We start from the raw sequence: 20,594 nt of genomic DNA on the forward strand, positions 1-20,594 counted from the left end.
AAGTGCAACAGACCTCATTTAAGGACATTTTTTCTTTGTTTTTGCTTTCCCAGCTATCCCCTTAGGAATTATAGTTGTACGAGGAGATTGTGACTTGGAGACCTGTCGGATGTACATTGACCGTCTTCAAGAGGTGATTTTTTTTTGTGAATTTAAGTGTCATTTATTAATCTGTGCTCTGCTTCTTCTAGTCCCGCGTGCAGAGGTCTAATAGTTGCAACAACCTTGTATTGAGAGTACTGCAGTTTGCCTACTGCTGAAAGCAAAACTTAGAGTTATGATATGCTAAAAAAAAGATGAGTAACACTGAACATCATTTCCTGAACAGGAAATAATAGATCACACTGAAACCATTTAAATGATAGCAGAATTGACATGGATTATTGTGTCTACTTCTGCTTGAACATGAACAAAATACTAGGATTCTTCATGTACATTGCTGAAATTATACACATTTCTAAGCAAAATTGTGATTAGAAAGTGTGTTTTGTGAGGATAAATATCATAGTATTTGAATGGATCTAATTATGAAAATGTAATTCTCTAACACTGCTATGGAGTAAACAGAGACACCAACACTAGGTATCAATCTGAAATTTCCAAATATACAGAAATGTATGCTGATAAACTAAAAACAATGTTGCTTTTATCATCTTGAATGTTGTGCCATAAGAGAGTTCATTCTACAATACAGTATGGAAAAAGGAGAATCCAAATACCCCATTACCTGAGTAATTTTAAATGTGTATGCATTAGTGATAAAGCTGATGTATTTTCATAAGCATAGTACCTCTCACTGTTTCTTAATCTTTTACTGATATCTTTCAAAACCATTTTCAAGTGTGAGGACTTTACATGGGTTTCTAAATAGCTGTTCCAATTGACATGGGAGCTATGGATCTCATTTCTCCCCCTAAACTACTTGAGAGGCACTGAATTTGCTGTGATTTTGAAACTGCCACTTGCATCCAGAATATGGACCATTGTATCTGACTACAGGTTTTCACCTTTTTTGCATTTCAGACCTGATTTATGACTATTATTGGGCATAAAAACTTACTGTAAAGCAATGTATACTTAAGGTATCTGACGATGGAAAAATACAATAAAATAATTGGGATGGTGTTCACAGCAGATTACAAATGACATGTGATCTCTGACTGTGTTCAGAACAGCCTAATATGGACAGTATTTGATGGAGAGTGGTTCTGCAGCGATGGAGGAAGCATGGCTAGAAAATGAATTACCCACAGTTGTTGTGGAGGAATTGTGTTTCTCCAGCCTTTTGCAAGGGTCTTATTTATTTATTTATTTGGCTTGATTTGGCTCAGTCCCATATGCTGGGAATGGAGGTGCCAAGGCCTTCTGCACTCTGCCAACTTGCATGCCAACTAGGGAGCTATAGCCTGTAGGCCAGGTTTTTGGTAGGCTATATCATAAGCTAAAATTGTATGACAAAATACCTGTCAAAATAAATTAGATTCCTGAAGTCTGCTAAGCAGCACAGTCATTCTGATATGACCTCTCTGGCATGAGGTTGTCTTAAAACAGGGAGAATATCCAGTGGTTTTCTTTAGTGTATTAATTGCTCAGAAATATTTGCAAAAAAAAAGATTTAGGGCTTATAGCTTTTTTTTATTTCATTTTGCTGCTGATATTTTTAAATTTAGATAGTTTTTATGGAACAAATACATCTATGATATGGTAAAGATCCATTAACATAACCTCTGTATAAGTTTTTGTAGGCATCTTTTTTTTTTTTTTTTGACCAAATGCATGCAAATCTAAGCTTTAAGTGAGCTTTCTATACCTGCTATTCTTTGGTATTTGTTCAATGCCCTTAAAAACAGTGAGAAATACTTGCAAAATTATTTTACGGTGTTTGCCCAACCACTTCATATAGCAGAACTGCAAATAACTTTTTCATCATTGGCACGTCTTTCATCCTCCTACTAGGACCTACAGTCGGTATCTTCTACTACACAGAGAGTTCACTACCAGGTAAGATGAAATTTCTTTTTATTAAATGAGAAAAAAAAAGAAAAAGAAAAAAGACACTTAACAATGTGAACTGCACTCTGCATTTGAACCCAGATTTTCTTTTTATGAGAAAACGTGTTAGAGGAATTTTCGATTATCACTTACCCCCGAATGATGGAAGTTCATTCTGGTTTCCCTAGGACAATCCTTTTCCTTGCAACCTTATGGAATCTTTAAAATTAGCACAACATGATGTGCCTTGCCTCTTGAAGTGATTGGGAAAATGTGTGCTTTGGGACAAATGACAAAAGTAAAATTGTTTCTCTGAGAAATGGAACAACATGTTATATTGCATAGACGTAGAAATAATGTCTACCACTGAGAAAAGAGGTGTACTAGAAGGCCTAACCTCTAATGATTCTGTGCACCACAGTCATCTACCTCTCATTTAACATAATCTTCAGAGTAATTTTTTGATCCATCCTGAACACAAATCTGTCTTTTGTATGGGATGACATTCTATTTCTAGGTGGCTAGTTTTCAAAATTGTGTTCTTTGTGTGTTTTACAGCTATATTCTACAGTTTATACAGTACAGAACTTGGCTTTATAGTTGGAAACATTGTTCAAGAGCACATATTACTCTCAGTAAAATATTGCACTGCACAATGCTTTATTTGGGAATAAACTAATTTAGACTCTCTCTACTGACTCCCAAGCTAACTTGACATTAGCGCAGAGACTTGACACAAACAATGGTCAGTTGACACAGTGCCTGGGACCACAAGACTTAAGCTTGCATGGTGTTGATAGCCTTTTCCTAGGTTTAACAATGGAAGTCTTGTTGGGATCAGCAGGAATGTGTTCACTGAGAAAACATGCAGAGATCCAGTGGATAGGAATGCATAGTGGTGAAACTGTAGATGATTTCTCAGGGTTTAATGATTACCTGGGTGATACAGAATTCCAGTTTGGCAGGACTTCCAGTAAATGTGCTGAACCCAGGAAGACACTATGAGAAAACGCAGATTTGGCATGTTTTTCTAAAGTTGTCTTTTTCATACCAGTTCATGGTTTGTTTCTGCATTTCTGCATCCAACTTTAACCTCATATTTTTGACATTTGTGTCAATCATTGCCCTGGAACTGAGTTTTAGCACAACATTATTGTCTAGTGAATTGCCTAATAAACCAGCATGTATTATTCTGTTCCACTGCCTATAAATTAACCTGAGTGGCTGCTGACTGTTCCATGTGTAGGAAACTGCCTGAGGTAAAATAAAGAACTAAATCTGTGCATATGGTGAGGGCCAAAACAGAGAATGAAATGTCAGAAATCAGCCCCATACTTGGCTCTAACCTCTGCAGTTACAGCAGTATATAAATTAATTGCCCAGCCATTTCCTCTAGTGCACATCAGTGTGAAATCCCTAACTTTCTATCAATTTTTTATGATGCCGCATTTTGAATGCACCCCTTCTGTGTTTTGTCTCCAGTACTTGTTTATCCTGAATTCTTCAAACACTACTTTATTCTCAGCAGGTCGTTTCTACAAACTGTCTTGCTAGGTCAATTTGAAGTTTTTTCTGCATTTGCTGGCATCTCTCTATAAATTACAGAAGGGGATAAAGGGTATGAAAATGTTCTTGAGTTGATGAAACTGTCTTATCTCACTAATAAGGTGTCGTGGGTTGTTTTAGGTCTCATAAACATGGTTTTCTTGTGTGATTCCTCTGCAGCTTAACACATGTGGAGTCAGCAAAAACAATATCAGCAAGCCTGAGTGCAAATGAGAAAAATGATGCTAGAGTTGTTCTTCATTCTTCTTTCTTTCTGTAACAAGCTAAATGTATACGAAATATTATTCTCATGGGCCTGAGACTTCCCAAGCTAGTTCTGCTTTTGAGCTGGAACAGATTCGTCAAAAGAGCCTATGCAGTTCGTGACTGGAGTTTACATTTACCAGCATTATCACCATCTTCATTTTCCCATCATTATGTATTCTGCCAGCTATGAAATCCTTTACTCATGTCTCCTGTTCGTATCATCTATCATTTTCATATGCATCATTATTTTTGGGTGCTTTCTTTCTTCTTTCCTTTGTATCCCAGCCCAAACCTTTACTCAAATAGTGGGGTAAATATTAAGACACATACAGCTTCATGCATTTAGATATATTGAAGTTAGCAAATGTAGTGGATTTCAGAAAGTCCTTGATTCTCACACATTATACTCGACTGTGATAGAAGTAGACCTAAATCCCACAGCTCAGTAAACCCATACTAGAGAAAGAAATAAGTGTGATTAAAATCTGATGTTTCAACCACTGAGATATGTTTTTTGGTCCATATCTGCAGAAATAGTTCATGTTGTTGAGTTTTATGCCGTCCTCTTCATCTCTCCTGTAATGCACAGAAGTTGGAGACAAAACCAGTACATTAGGGCAATGTTTAAGGGATCAAATAAAATCTGTGAGTCTAAATATGGGACACAACTGAAGTTTGATTTTTGTCAGGGTGGCTATAGATGCAGGTATCAAGAATCAGAAGGCTTTTTTTTTTTTTTTTTTTTTTTTTTACTTGAGCAAAATCTTTAAGATGCTGCAGTAACGTTGCAGACAAGATCTGTTGCCAGGACAATAGCCAAGCTCCAAATTCTAGGGCACTGAGAAGAAGCCACATGAGCTGTCTGGAGCTGTCTTTGCTTTTCTGTCCTGGATAACCAGAAAGGAAAGGCAATAATAGGAGGTTTCAGTCAATTCCAGTGGCAGAAGCTAATAAGATGAATCATACAAAACCTGTAATGATACCAGATAAAATTGTTAACATTTTGCAATGGCATTATGCCAGGCACTGAGATCAGTTCACCTGGCTGTGAAATGAGTATCTATCAAAATTTAAAGTGCTAATTGTCATCACAGCTGCCTGAAAACAATACTTAGCGCATGCAGACACTCTGCTGACCGGGAATATAGGGAAACCAAAAACTCGTGTGTATCCATACAACATCAACATAACCTCTTTTTTTTTTTTTTTTCCTCAGATGGCTGAAAATGTGTCAGATACCTTTATGTAAATCAAAGAGTGAGGTCTGTCTCTTGACACATGAGGGCATCATTTGCTCTGTAATCAGTTTAGAAATCTTTTTATCCACTCAAATGGAAATGACAACTTCCTTCAGTATTCTCTGAGATTTTCCTCAGGTTGAAGAAAGCAATGGGCTTCTTCCTCTCAGTCTTACTTACTCATGACTGGGCAGCCTGGGGAAGTGAGACAATGAAACACCCATTTTTCTCTGGATATATTCTTTATTTTTTTTCTTAACTTTTTCTGATGCATGGCAGTTTGGATTAGAAATGGATTAGGAATATGTCAGATTTGCAAAATGTAAGATAAGTTGACGAGAAATAACTAATACTTCTAGGGTTTTTTGATGAAGAAAATGATGAGAAAACAGGCAGTAAAAACAGAGTAAAACATATAAAATAATTCAAACCTTTGAGAATCTGTATGAATGTTCCAGGTGTGTTGGATGTGTATGATGTACCGTAAACTTTCATTTTCTGTGGTGGTGTTTCTACAATTTCCCTCTTGTATGCAAAGCAGTCTCACTTTCCTCCTTCAAACCATGGACATGATGCCAGCTGCCTGAGGGATTGGTGGGTTTTGTGTCCCTTGGAGTCTGTCACCTAGGCTAGATGTCTTTCTAAAAGTCTGCTGTAGTTCGGACTGGAGTGGTAACTTTGAGGCACGAGCAGTAGGGTGGATTTCTGTGTTATGCTAGTGGTTAAGAGTTCATAGTCCCATTGTCAGAAGGCTGGCTGAAAGCCCACGATTGTTTGAAATCTGTTTTTGGAACTTGCTCCTTTAGCCAGCCTTTACTTTCTGATGCTAGACCCTCAAAAGATTACTCACCAGATATAGCTGTACAATTTCCAATACAAAAATTTTTTGTCCTGCATCCTGCAGACAAGAAAGGTGGTGGGCTTCTGTATGATATTCTGGCAAATCCTAGTGAGCTCTCATTGTATCCTCGTCTGTGGTCACATCTCTATGTTATGAATATATATGGATACACACATCCTGTGCTTTCTGTGCATAGCGGTACTTTTCCTCCCCGTTGCTTCCACTTTTCATTTTCTTGCCTTGTGCATTGGCATACCCGTCCACAGCCTGTTGTCTTCAGGAAGAATAAACTTTGATCTTGAGCCAGTATGTGCCTGAATTTACATCATTTGCAGGTGTGCTAATTTTACTGCCTAAGATGTAAATAAGAATAGAATCTGGCTCTATGCAAATTTTGGGTGGGTGCCCACAACCTGTGCTGTTGTGTTTTGTCCTGTGCAAATCTGTTTGTGTTTCGATGTTGTGTTCCAGTGGCTTTAGGAAGTTAGCTGGCCATCCACTGGCAGCATGGCACAGAGCCATGGCCACCTTCTCCTTTCTGAGATCCCTTTTGTCTCCAGCTCAGTGAGAGCTGAGAAAGCAAGGGGCAGGCTGTCTGAAGTCCTTTGTTCCTCCCCAGCCATTTGGTTTGGTTCTTGAAGTAATGTTCCTTGGTTCCCAAGGGGCAGGTCTTTTTAGCCAGAATGGGAACAAGTTGATGCAGGATGTCTGCTGTCTTGGCTGATGGTGGTCCCCATGCCTGCACTGTCTGTATTTTGTATGCGGAGAATAATTTTTTTTTTCACCCTGATGTGCATTTGGGACATACTAGGAACAAGCAAAGTGGGCAATTGCTTTGAGTGGCAGATTGACAGAGGTGGGAAACGGTGTAAAAACACTGCTCTGGCATAAAGGAAAATGACAGGCACACATCAAACAAGCATAGTAATTAGAGTTCATAGCTGTTGTTTGTTACTGATGTGTATCTTTGACCTTCTCTTTCACCTCCCTCTGTTTTCCTGTCCCTACAAACAAAGGGAGCTGTAGACAACTGAGAAGGCTAGTTTTGATGCAACACTTTTTGGTATTGCTGAGCTGAAGGGAAGATAGCTGAGGATGTAGTTGAAGTTTCTTTACAAAGAGTAAATTGTTTGCTCTCTTGTTATAATACATTAAATTTGTTATAATACATTAAATATAATTATAACAATTATAACAGTTATTATAATACATTATGTTATATACATTAATTATAGCAATTGTTATAATACATTAGAACCTTGATGTCAGTGTGGAACATATCCAGTGAATTTGAGTTATGCAGGTATTGCAAATTGTGTGATATCAGTAGAGAAAAATAAAAAAGTGGAGGCTAGGAAATAGTCCTTTTAAGAATTTTTTTTTTTTTTTTTATGTCATTTCCCTGCCCTATCCAGGACCAAGAAAGCTCTTTCCCAAGAGTGCTTTCTGTTCAGAGGCTCTCTCCTAGATGGTGCTTCCTAGATGGTAAGTGCATTTCCCTTCTGTTGTGCCTAGCATAGTGCTTGCTTCTGATGCAGATGTGAAGGATAACACATCTAAGAGTACCATCACAAAGGGGTAGCTTTCCTTCTTGCTTTGCTGAACAGTTGAAAACGGAGCTGTGAGCCCCCCTTTCTCCTCTGAAAAATGAAACAGGGACTTCATTTAGCAATCAAAATGTCTTCTGTAGCATTGTTGCCCCCAGGAGGTGTGTTCTTCCATGTGTGGCTTGGGATTTGTGTTATTAGTGTCTATGCTGTGATGCAGCACTTATCACGTGGCGGTACCTGGACTCATAGTGCAGATGGTTGTGGCAGCACACTGCTGTCAGCAAGACAGTGTTCTTCATTCTCTTTTCTGTGTAAGTACTGCAGTGTTTAGGTGATGGAAAAGTGTTCCCCTCCCCGTAAGAGTGCACGTCGTGTAACTCTTATATTTGACCCAAACTTTGCCAAAGCAGACAGCTTAACTGGGCTCTACATCAGGCTCCAGAACACTAGAATTAGCAGCTAAAATGGATGGCATCTGCTTTTGCAGAAGCTTCAGCATGTGGTGACTGATTTTTTATTGTTCTAAACAAAACCAGTTTCTCCTTGATGGTTTCTAATCACTTTTCCTTGTCGCTCATGAGGGAAATTGATAAAACATGCATTTAGGATCTGTTTGGTTCTCAGAGAAAGCTGGTTGGGTAGATGCATTCAGTTTTTGTCTTTAGGTATTTGATATTCCCTAGCAAAGCCAAAAATGACAATGCTGTATTACTGCACTGCTGTGTCAAAAGCCCAGAATGAGCAAATCTGTGATTTCACTGGCCAAACTAAATGCAAAGCAGAAACAAAACAACAATAAAAAATGCATCTGATGAAGCGTATTGTAGGAGATAAAGTACTTCTGTTTTTATCAATAGAGATTATTTGGCAGTGCCAAGATTCATATTAGGACTTTAGTGATTCTCCCTTCTGTACATGTGTTTTTCATGAGCAGAATAAATTTTCCTGAGTGTATTGGTAATTCAGGTGGAATATTTGAGCATTTGATTTACAAAGATGTCCCAAGCATATTACAGTTTATTTTTAGATTCAAAATTGGAATTAATACTATTAGACCTATCAATTTTATGATGTGCTTGCTCTACTGTCATTGGAAGAATGTAGCTCTTTCTGTCACATATTTTAATGTAATTAAGTCTTCTTATATGCCTGAAACCTAATTTTCTTGCATTTTTAACTATTTATTTCAAGTCAGTAGTTCCAGTGAATATTGTTTTGTTAAGCCCAACATTTAAATTCATCATTTAATGGGGTAGAAATATGGAAATAATGAATTAATCAAATTATATTCTTATGACACCCATGTCACTTCACTGACACAGAGATTGTCTTTACATGGTGCTGATGTCAGTTCAGCCCATCTTGTTCATGCAGTCCTGCTCAGACCACTTGCTTCACTGCTGCTTTCTTGTTTGTCTTCCTTGCAGCAACTTCTGCTGATCGTTTTTACCGCATTGACAGATCTCAGGTAAATCTCTATTTGGTTACTGTTTCTATAAATCTTTTTTAAAGCTATGCCACATGCAGCTTAAAATGAATTATCTGCCATTGTTCTCGTGTATTCTAGAATGCTGCTGATGTCTTGTGAAAATCAGAGAAAAACTTCTGGGCCTTTTTTTAGTTGATATAATTCACATCATTTCACTGAGCTCACTGAAGATTTATATCTTCTGATGGTGTGCTTTTCTATTTAACTGCCAACCTGATATACAAATCAGGATTTTCTACATTTGTCATTCTTATCAAGTCTTACTAAGGGTATCTGTGTGACACTAGCTTATTTGATTTTATCTTTTCACTAATGTTTTTGGTCACCAGAAGTCCTGATCCTTTGTGTGACATGAAATAGCTGTGGAAATTAATGCGATGTTACCAGTTGAGAATGATGAACTGAGCTGTATCAGATATGCCCAAGGAAACCCAAAGCAGCATGTAGTTTCATTAGATTCAAACCTGTGGTGTAGATCTGCCAATCTGAATTTATTTTCTGAAAGACACTGAAATTTTTTTTTTTTGCAAAAAAAAAAAGCTTTTGCAAAAGTTTTTGCAAAAGCAAAAAAGCTTTTGGTGTTTCTGGTTTGTAGCCAGAACAGATCAATTAGTGGCTCAGCATTAAGTGTAAACTGTTGCTTCACCTATTGGTAATTTGCACCTGGTCCCCTTAAGAACTATGTAAGCAGTTTTTGAATTATATGGACATATGCAGCTGGTGGTTTATTTCAACAGAAGAAGCTGTGACTTTAGCTCAGAGGTCCCAGGTTCAGTGTCTGCATATAGCCACCAAGGGCCTTTGCACACAGTCATATACATGCTTTGATGAAGTTGTGCTTTAACATTTGTAAAGCAAAGATGAAGGAGATGCTGCTACAGGTTAAACTGGACAGTGTCATTCTGTTTGGTTTATTCTGCATTTCTTTAATTCTGACTCTGTACAAATTGTTATCCTCCCCTCCTACTTCATCGCCCTATGTTTCTGTGGGCAAAAGACCAATACTATGTTATGGTCCCTGTGCACGAAATGTCGGAAGTTTCCTGTCCATCCACCTACTTAGACAGGCCTACTCACACAGTGTTTTTGAAAGACAATGGGACTTCTGTGTCAATAACAAAAAAGAGGGATTGAGAAAGAGAGCTTTGGTAATGGAGATGCAAAAACAGAATATACAAGCAATTGAGGGTTGAGAAAATACCTGCAAACTATGAAAAATACTGTCAGATGTCAGCTGAGGGCAGACCTTAGATGATGGTCCTCATTTGGAAATGCAAACCTCAGCTTTTTGGGTAGACGTCCAGTTTTCAGTTGAATGGCGTTGACAGGACCTGAGTCACTGAGCAACAGTCTTTTAAGTGTTGCTGCGAATGTGAAGCTTGATGGTTGGGAATCTAGTTTTGTTTAAAATCTAAGAATTGCTTATTTACAACCTCAGTAGCATTGCTATTATTGTGTGTGTATATGTATGCACTTAAATAAATACACACACAGAGTCACATGAATGCTCTTCAGACTGATCTACCACCAGGTTTCCTATAGCCAGTTGGGCTTTCTGTTTGACCAGTGATGCCACAGGTTCGTTATCTGTTCCTTATATCACTCCGACAGGAACATTTGCACTTTGTGACGGAAATTTCGCAGGACGAGATTTTTATTCTGGACCCAGAGCTGGTAATGTCACAGCAGGGGGGGACGCCACCCGGAATGCCTGATCTGGTAGTGGAGCAGGCCTCTGGGTGAGTGGTGCTAGAATCTGGCCTTCAGCAGCCATGTTAGAGTTGGGCATTTCTTTTCTGGTCCCCTTTTCTGAAGGGGGTGGGAGTTATGGGAAAGGGTGGGGACTTGGGGAAAGGATCAGGTGCAGCAATGGTAATGACAGAAGGACAGCGGAGTAACATCTACTCTATTACACATCCTGAAGCAAACAGCAGGACTAAAGAGGTATCTTCAGCACCTTTCAATGTCCTCGCACCCTCTGAGCATATATGCCCCTGGCATAAATCTGTATCTAACAAGTTACAAACCTGTTCTCTGCATGGTCAAGGCTTTGATACCAGTATATAAGTCCATGAAGTCCTTTGAGCGTCAGAATGGTGGTGGAACGTCTTTCTTCTCGTCCTCTGGGCAGACCAGAAATGTTCCTGTTCTTCTGTAGGAAGAGTCTTGTACTCACAGTGAATTTAGCTAAGCTAGCTTGCTGTGGGCTGAAAAATGGTGGGGACAAACAGACATAAAAGAGCTTCAAAGTGGAGCACGCAAAGTAAATTCTGGAGTTGAATGCCTTTCTCTTCATTTTTCCCTCCCTAGAATATCAGATCGGTGGAACCCTGCGGTTCGAAAGAGGATGCTGAGCGACAGTGGCCTCGGCAAGATTTCCCCGCACTACGAGGTACCCGACAAACAAAAGGACGCCAGCCAGACCCATATGCTGCAGTAAGAGCCCTCTGCATTTCTCTGCTTGATGACACGCTGTCACCATCACCACAGACTAGTGGCTTCTTTAAGCTTATTGAGTTGTGCTGACATGCCAAAATAAGAGAAGTCATTCTACTTCTTCTCTCTTCTTCTCACTTCTGTTTCATCCTCTTTCTCCATTATTATATGTTCTTGCCTTTGGTATTTTTTCTGTGTTTTTGTTTATTTTATTTTTTATTTTTTATTTTTATTTCCCCCCCCTCTGTGTCACTCCACTCTCTTAAAAATGTACATCCATGTTTCCAAAAGTAAATACATTATTTTAGGATATCTGATGTTCCAGCAGGAACCTTCACAGCAATTGGTAATGAAAAAGACTGATGCACTCACCGTTAAGGTAGTTCTGATGCAACATGCAAAAGCAGAAACCTCTACAATTACTGCTTACTTTCAAAGCTGTAGGCAATATTTTTCATATTGTCTTTAGCCAGTGATATCATTGCAGGTATAGGATGACTGGAGTTGGGCTCAATGATCCTTGTGGGTCCCTTCCAACTCAGATATTCTGTGATTCTATGACTAAAGAGTGGTTTTGCTGCTGATAGACATAGAATATCCCTAGTTAGAAGGGGCCCACAAGGATCATTGAGTCCAACTCCTGGCTCCACGCAGGACCACCCAAAAATCAAGCCACATGTCTGAGAGCACTGTCCAAACATTCCTTGAACTCCGTCGGGCTCAGTGCCATGACCACTGCCCTGGGGAGCCTGTTGTAATGCCTGACCAACCTCTCAGTGCAGAACCTTTCCCTAACAGCTAGCCTAACCCTCCCCTGTCCCAGCTCCATGCCATTCCCTCGTGTCCTGTCGCTGTCCCCAGAGAGCAGAGCTCAGCGCCTGCCCCTCCGCTCCCCTCGTGAGGAAGCTGCAGGCCGCCATGAGGCATCCCCTCGGCCTCCTCTGCTCTGGGCTGAACAAACCAAGGGACCTCAGCCACTCAGCGACTCCTCATAGACCTTTCACCATCTCTGTAGTCCTCCTTTGGATGCTAATAGTTTTATGTCCTTCTTATGTTGGGGCACCCAGAACTTCACACAGCAGTCGAGATGAGGCTGCACCAAGGCAGAGTACAGCAGGCCAGTCACTTCTCTCAACTGGCTAGCAACGCTGTGCCTGAAGCACCCCAGGGTATGCTTGGCCCTTTTGGCTGCCATGGCCATGATGAAAGCTCTTGAGCAAGATGTTTGTAAAATAGCTTTTAATGTAATGTTATCTTAGGCCATTAAATGTTTAAATAAAATGTGCAGCTTTGTCCTTTTGATAAGATATACAAAATTGTGTCTTCACCAAAGACTCAGTAAAATGAGCATCAGTTTCTACACTAGTATGTTTTAAAAATATTTCTTAAGGAATAATAAATTATAAAAACTCCAGTTGGAATAAAACTATTGTTCTAGGAGAGGAAAAGTTTTAAAGTTCAAAAGATGGGCAATGGACTCTGTGATCCTGTTTGCTTTGTTCAGATTTTGTGTAAGAGTACCTCTAATTCGTCTAGCCCATTTTAGAAGTGGTTCTCAGCTTTTTGGTCCTTCAGCTTTAGATTTTCAAAACCAGGTGTTCTGTCTCAGATGTGCATAAACTGAGGCTGCACGGTGCCTGCTGAGTACTGCTTCAGGGCAGATAGTGTGGATGGGAATTTGTAGCTGCATGGCTACAAACCAGAAACTTCCCAGCAAAATGGATGCTGTTGAAAGGAGAAGTTTTAGAGGAAAGGAACGGTGATCTGCAGTTTCACTGACAGAAAATGCTCACCAGGGTTTCCCCCATTACTCTGGGGGAATTCTGGATCAGTTCTTGTTTTTGTGCTAGGGATAGCGAACTCAGGTGCACTTTTTAACAGATAGGAATGGACAACCTGAAATTTGGATCTTGCAAAGCTGGGGGAAAAATGATGCCTAGACACTTCTAGGCAGTGTGGAGAGATGGTGACAACACGTGGACTTGCTTCTAATTGATGAAAGAAATGATTTTATTTATGCCAGTGTGACTGGAAATGTTTGTTTAGCTGGAACAATTATGTTTATCTGGTAGGTTTATTCATTATCAGCAAAGTAGCATTGCCCAGAGTAAAGTGTACCTGTCACTGTTTACTGTAAGGCACTGTTTCCTTGAAAGCTTCTCTAAACTGTAATTGTTTTGGCTGATTTTTTTTTTTCATGGTAAGACTCAGTCTTCAATTCTTTCTCTTTTTCTTCTAGTTTAAAGTTTAACAAAAGTCAGTAGTTTCTGAAGACAAGATTTGGGGAAAATGTATTGCTTTAAATTACTTTCTGTAAATTAAGTAAATCCAGAAACTGTTTCCTGAGAAGTTTTAGTGCTCTTAGTGCAGTGAAGTTTTTGAGGCTTTACATTTAAAAGTATCCCCATTATACTGAGGAAATGCCTTTTGCTGTCTTGTGCTCCTGAGTTTGCCCTGAGGCTGTTGATGCCTGTTGGAGACACCTCAGATTCAGGAGCTCTGTTTTCAAAAATTTGTGTCTGTACATGGCTCAGGGAGGTTTTGAGCGGGGTCTCTCTGTGCTTACTCCTGGCTGCAGGAGGCCCACAGAAGCTGAGGAGGGGCACTGTGCTGCTGATCTCCAGCAGGAAGGAAAAAGCCAGGAGGAACAATCTTGGTCAAATGGGGATAGGTTGGGAAAGGTGTATGGAGGAGCAGGGAAAAGAGGACGAAAAATCCAAAAGAAGGAGTAGAAAAAAAAATAAAAAAGGAGTGTATGCAGCAACTTGGGAAATAGGGTTAGGGGATGGGAAGTAGCCATGGAGGAGCACAGGGCACAGTCAGATGTCTGGGGGAGAGAAAGAGGGAACAGGAGGAAAAGGCTGATGACACTGAATGGGAAAAGGAAGTGAAGGAGAAAATGTCAGCCTGCAGGGACTTTGGACTGCAACATATGAGAAGGGACAGACTGCTGTGCAGGCTCGGGGCTGTTGGAGAGAAGCAGAGAAAGCAAAGAACAGACGAAATCACAATGGGAAATGAAAACCAAAAAGAGGAGAACATGGGGTGCGGATAGATAAGAGAAGGAGACAGGCTAGGAACATGGTGGCTGTTTCTCTCCACAATCTAGAGTTCTGAGCTGATGCAGATTATTCGTTATTCAGGTGGGCAAGCTCTGAAGTATGTTTAGACACTGCCTCATTTGCTGCAAAGCTGAAAGATGTATTGTAAATGAAGCAGAGGATTGCAGTGGAGAAAGCAAGATATTACACTTGAGGCAGCTGAAAGCTACTCTGGAGGACTGGTTTCTCTCCTCAGTTTCCTCCACAGAATTTCTGACTGACGCAGATTTAAAAAAAAACTTCACAAATGGCCAGTAACAACAGGCTCCTCATTTTATGCATGTCTGCTATGAAGTAGGTTGGGAGGCCATTGCAAGGAGACTTTGAAACAGAGCGAAGGACTAGAAACTGAGTAATATGCTTTCTGTGTGCCTTAGGTTGTGTTACTAAAATTAATGGGAAGTTTGTGCCTTCTTTCTTCCGACTCTCATTTTCCCACCTGCGGAATACAGATAATGTTGCAACCTCACCTTAGAGGAACACAGTGAGGGTAAATTTCACAGTCACAAGAAACTTGGATATTATGGGGAGACTCTGTCAGAGATGCTTAGGAGAAAATTAATCATTTTACATTCTGTGCACAGTTTTGGTAGTGTGGGATAAATGAACCTTGAGGCTGTGTGCTGCATATACAGAATACAAAAGGATATTAAGCAGGTCTTTTTAAACATCAAAGCAAGAGTCCAATAGAAGAAAGTAGCATGTGGCAATGTAATTAAAGGTTGTCATAATGTATGAGTGCAACAGGGCTGGAGCATGATGCTTAGATGACATGAGCTCTGGTATTTCCAAGCTTCTGAGTATTTGATTTTCCAACCAAGCATTTGACTTTCCAACCAAACTTATGTTGGAAAGTCAAACATTTATAACCTGGCATTTTAAAGCAAAAGCTTAGAAAGTTCTTTTATATTTTTGGTAGCTGAAAGCAGCTCAGAGGTTTGTCCTTTCGGATTATTTTTTTTTCGAATAAAATTTGCAGAGAGGATCCTAACCAGTTGGAGTACAGTTCCCTAAAAAGGAATATGGCAGAGCATGAAGGAGATGCCTCCTCCCACCCATGGAGTTCTCATGGACCCTTTGAAGGTCATCTGTGTCCAGTGTTTTATGTTTGGCCTGAAATATTGCACAGCACCTCCAGCTCAACGTGTGAGACCCTATATCCTGTCACTAGGGCAAGTGACATGGGACTTGCAGTGAGAGAAGGCGTCATTCAGTTGACCAGCTAGGGCTGTTTTCTCAGTAGTCATTTGTCTTTGAAACATGAATCGGGAATGACACTCCTCAGATGTTGAAAGCAGATTAGACCACAGCTGATCATAGCATGGCTGCAGGCTGCTTGGAGTGTCTCTGGCACTGTTATATATATATTTAACCTAAATTTAATTTATTATATATATTTAATTTCTTTAAGATGTAATAATGCTTTCTGAGAAGTGAGGAATGTAGATAAAAAGACAAAGTCTACTAATACAGAGATGCCTTAAATGACTTAATTCAATGAAAGCAGAGAAGAGAATATGTTATCTAAAAATAATGATGATATTTGGAATTGTTTCTGATCACAAACTTTTGGGGTAAAAAACAATTCGTCTGTAATGTTTTTGAGGCAGTGGTTTTCTGAGAGAAAATTATTTACACTTTTAATCAGGTGAGCTTCATGCTAATTAATTTTCAGATGGCATTTGGTTAATGATATTTTATGTTTTGTTCCTCCTTCCCTTACCCTTTCTGAAGGCTCTTTGATGTGTGACCAATTTGTGGAATGTAAAGGACATGAAAATTAGCATCTTGATGCAGTAATCTGGAGCTGGGGCAGATCATATCTTAATAAGAACATCAAATCAGCGTGAAAGGTGCATACAACACTAAGGGGAAGACAGTTACTTGGATTACTGGTGCTTGATCTTGAAAAAAGCCAAGTACTCTGGGCTGGCTTCACAGAAGCATGTAATTGGACTCTTTGTTTGAACATGAGTGGGTTCATCATCCTAATTTATCCTGTGATCAAATGGTATGGTGAGGTGGGCATAATCATTGCCTTAGAGCCTGTTGCCCTGTTGCCTGTTTCATTGTTGAACATGTATTTCTTTTTGTAGGTATGTTGTTTGTCATCCTGTTATATGATGAAAGATAGAAAATAAAAACAACTAACACAACAGCATACAAAAATGAAAAGGTGATTATTCCTTGGTAGATGTTTAACCTATGTCTTTTAAGTGAAGTCACTCATTTACCTATTGTTTGGAGCAGTAACAACCACTCCTCTAGCACCTGCCCACCTAACACATGTGAAGGGAATGAGTTCCAAAGCTGCTAGATTCATTGTCTGAATTGAGTGCATGGCTCGTGAAGGGTGGATGAAGGTTGGCCAGAGTGCCATCTGGCCCTGTCAGGGAAAGGAAGAAAAAGCAGCTAAAGGGGCTGGAAGACCTTTACACTAAATAGACATTAATTAGCTAGTAATACCACCCAGGCACTGCTTTATGAGGCAATAATAACCAAGTTCCTGAGAGGGAAGAAGAAAAAGGCTAAATGCCAAGTGTTTTAACTCAACCACAAGAATCAGATCATTGCCCAGGAAATCAGTGTGACTGTACAGACATTACAAGTTTTGTTGTTGTCGTCGTCGTTGTTGTTGTTGGTTTTTTTTTGTTTGTTTGTTTTTTAGGGAAATTTTCATGTGGTACAAGGTGAAAAGAGCATTTGGGATACAAGCTTGCATGCAGAAAGGAAAAGGAATTCTCATCTGGTGAAAGTTAGGAAAATATAAAGAGTTCACTTGCATTTGAATGTATTGTGCAGGAGCTGCCTAGTGATAGTGAACATTTAAAGGTTGGTGAAGGACAGAAAAATTCAAGTGTTTCCCCAAAACTCTTGCACTGGAAAACTCCGCATCAGCTCTTAAACAATCAAAGAAGTCTGTCCTGGTGAGTTTTGATACTTAGTTTACAGGCTAAAGCCATAAGAGTAAAATGCACGTTTGTGTACAACTGTACAAATGACTCTTCTATTGTTTAAAGTCCCAGGTGATGCTACATGAGTAGTGATTGCTTTCAGTGAAACCTTATTTGAGTGATGGTATAGATCATATCTCACTTTCACTGTATGCTCATGTAGTCCTTATAATAGAATTAGAATATAATGAAATGCAGTGTCTGTTTGTGCTCAGCTCCATTTCCTTTTTCTTCTGTTGTCTAGACACTTTTACAAATAGCTTGTCAGGCATCATTCTTATTACCTTAAGATGGAACATGAAAAAGGTGTGCTTAAATCAGCTCTCCACCTCTTGCTAGGATAGTGATATTGAAAATGAAAAGTGTTAGTGAAAGGAAAGATGAGGACTAAAAGAAAAGGAAAAATGTTGTAGAGAGAACTGAGAATGGTTCAGGGAAAGGTATATGTGGGTTAAATAGGAAAGTACTTTGAAGAATGCAAAAAAAAAAATGTAATTATAAGAATGTAGCAAATGGGTAAGAAATTGTTTGAGTGAAAGTAAGTTCCCTCAGTAAGACTGAGCAGTAAAAATTGATGTATCTGAATGTGGGGTCTGGTCCTGTATTTTGAAAGCTCTCACTACTGTCAGTGTGGTGCAGTCACAATAGCTAAAATCTTGCCTAAATTCCTGGTGGAAGCTAAAAGTTATTCATCATTAGGATATCTTTTCTTCAGTTGCTCTTGTAAATCTTCCATTGCCCCCATTTCTGGAGACTTTCCTGACAAAGAAGGCACCTGTTAATTGTTCTATGTTCTTGCACCCAGACATGGTGAATAGTGAATTTCAAGTACTTTATGCTCCTGATGTGAATATTTATTCTCTCCATATACTTCAATATTTTTGCCTTCTTCATTGTCTCTGGAGATTTTCAGTTGGAAAAAAGGAACAATTATTGCTTTCCTTTGGAATTCTTCTGTGATGATAGGTGCCTGTGGTTCTGAGAAGAAATATTCCTGCCCTTTCACATTCTTTAAAAAACTTACTATGTAGCAATGGAAATCCATAGAATTGTGGCATTACTTGAATAATTTGTTTTGAAGCTTCATTTCTTGCCATCAAGATATTTTTTTTTCCATCCTGACAAATAGCAAGGCTCTTAAAATGGTGGAATTTGGCTTACAAAAAGGAGTGTGTTTTCTATGTGACATCCCTATGTTTTTAAAATCAAGGCCTGCCTGAAATTGCTTGAATCTCTTATTTTCTTTGTATAATCAGTTCAGTAAAGAGATTCTCAAAAACAGGATAGTTATTTTTATTTTGTGGTACAGTCACTGTATATAAGAACAATCTGGAAACTGTAGAACTGTGGATAGAAATACTTCCCAGTAAAATTCGTACTCCTTCCAGATTGACAGCAAATAAAAATCTTGCTTAGTGAAGTGCTGCTTTGTAGCCTGCGGGATTTCAAAAGTTTCTTTAAGGACACCTGCTGCTGCTGGTATCCATTACTATCTGGAAGCTAATTTGATTGTCCAGCTCTTACAGTTTTTCCAGAAGAAATTTTCTTTTTCCTTCAAGTGCTGCTTGTACAGCAAGCTTGATCATATCCAGCTGTAGATACAGGGTATAGATGAATTTCTTAAATGGCATGTCATGAAACTGGAAATAAGACTTAAACCTGGAAAAACGTTAATTCATAAGTTAGTCTTGAGCCTCTCCCACCTTGTTAATTAATTCATGTCCACTTTCCCTGGGAAATGTATCTAGTTGTAGTGATACTCATCCCTATCATAGTCAGGATGAGGGATTCCTAGACGTGTCTGAATACAGTCAACTATACCTTGACCAAACTGCAGAAGAAAAGAACACAGTTTAGAGAGAAAAGAAATGCTTAAAATCATGGGGGATGGAGAGGAATATTATCACCAAAATATCTTTCCAAAGACTGGCCTGCAAAATATATGTTTTTGGTGTATCCCGGGTGTATCTCACACAGATGGCGCATGTGAGGCTAAACCTGAGAAGAGTCATTTTCAACTCAGGATTCAAGAGGCTTTGCACGACCTTGGCCATGATGTTACTAATCTGGTGACAGTTCTGGGCATGAGGAAATCGTGGCATTTTGCTCTGACATCTGAAGATACAGTTACAGGACTAGGAAACTAGTTACCACATACCTTCTCTGCTATATCAGGGGATGAACCATACCTCTACAGTTATTGCACCCACTAGACCTGAGAGAACCTCCACAAACAGTGAAAATCAGATGATTCTGAAAATTGTTTAATATGAACTTTTAGCAACTTCTGCTGTCTCTGTTAAGTGATTGAATCCATGGAAGACCTTCTTTAGTCACCACTTCTCCTATTAATTAATAAGATTTTGATGTCACTACTGCCAAAATTTAACTTTATCTACAGAGAACTTGTGCTGTGTAGAAAAACATGTTTTTTACTTACTAAAATGTCTTCAACAGTCGTTAGTATTTGGTACTTACAGAACCTAGACACATCATCCTGACAACCCCTTTCCCAGGAATACTGAGCTTTAGGACATTGTCTTTTGCTTCTGCTCTTGTTAGGTGTAATTAGAAAAGGAAGAAACTAGAATTTGATTTTGATTTACATGTGTCTGACCTTATTTGTACATGTGAGTGCAATGCAAATAGAGCTTATTTTTTCTTCCAGAATTAAGTCTCCAGCCTGTGCTGTTGAGATGCTGAATTGCTAAGGTTTTTCAACCTTAGCAACCTTTCAACTTAGCAACCCTTTCAACTCTAAGGGGTTTCAACAACAGCAGGCACATCTGAAGAGGTGGGTTTGTGTTTCTGCCCCTTCAGTATGTGGTAGAAATAGAGTACATCCTGTACTGTATCCTGTAGGATGTTTTTTCCTCTCGTCAGTACTTATTATCAAATAATTCTATTGTTCAGGATGTAGTTCCCCAGAGTGGATGGGGTGGGATTTGAGCTTCCTCTATTCCCGCCCACCTGCCCCTGAGCCCTCAGAATGAGGGCTCTTAATGATTTTGTAGCATCTCAACTGAGATGCTGAGGATATTCATCCTGCTAACATGTTATTTTGGCAGACAGTGACATGCAAAGTGTTCCTATGCACCATGAGACTACAAATTGGCTTCTTAGAGAGATCTTGCTTCTAGACTGGCAAGCCACTTTCCGAAAGAGAAATGCAAGCAGTCCA

General features: G+C 39.3%; 1 protein-coding gene across 3 annotated transcripts in view; it reads left to right on the forward strand.

Moving 5' to 3' along the window:
* DGKI (diacylglycerol kinase iota) overlaps positions 1-20,594 on the forward strand; it is a 212,342-nt gene that overhangs the window by 150,953 nt on the left and 40,795 nt on the right. For all 3 annotated transcript variants that reach the window (XM_083801009.1, XM_083801007.1, XM_083801008.1), the window contains 6 exons: positions 54-133; positions 1,957-2,001; positions 7,299-7,368; positions 8,861-8,901; positions 10,534-10,661; positions 11,233-11,358. In XM_083801009.1, coding sequence (XP_083657135.1) covers positions 54-133; positions 1,957-2,001; positions 7,299-7,368; positions 8,861-8,901; positions 10,534-10,661; positions 11,233-11,358 — 490 coding nt within the window. The remainder of the gene's footprint in view (positions 1-53; positions 134-1,956; positions 2,002-7,298; positions 7,369-8,860; positions 8,902-10,533; positions 10,662-11,232; positions 11,359-20,594) is intronic.

This window comes from Anser anser (assembly GCF_964211835.1).
Source record: "Anser anser genome assembly, chromosome: 1".
NCBI classification, from domain to species: domain Eukaryota; kingdom Metazoa; phylum Chordata; class Aves; order Anseriformes; family Anatidae; genus Anser; species Anser anser.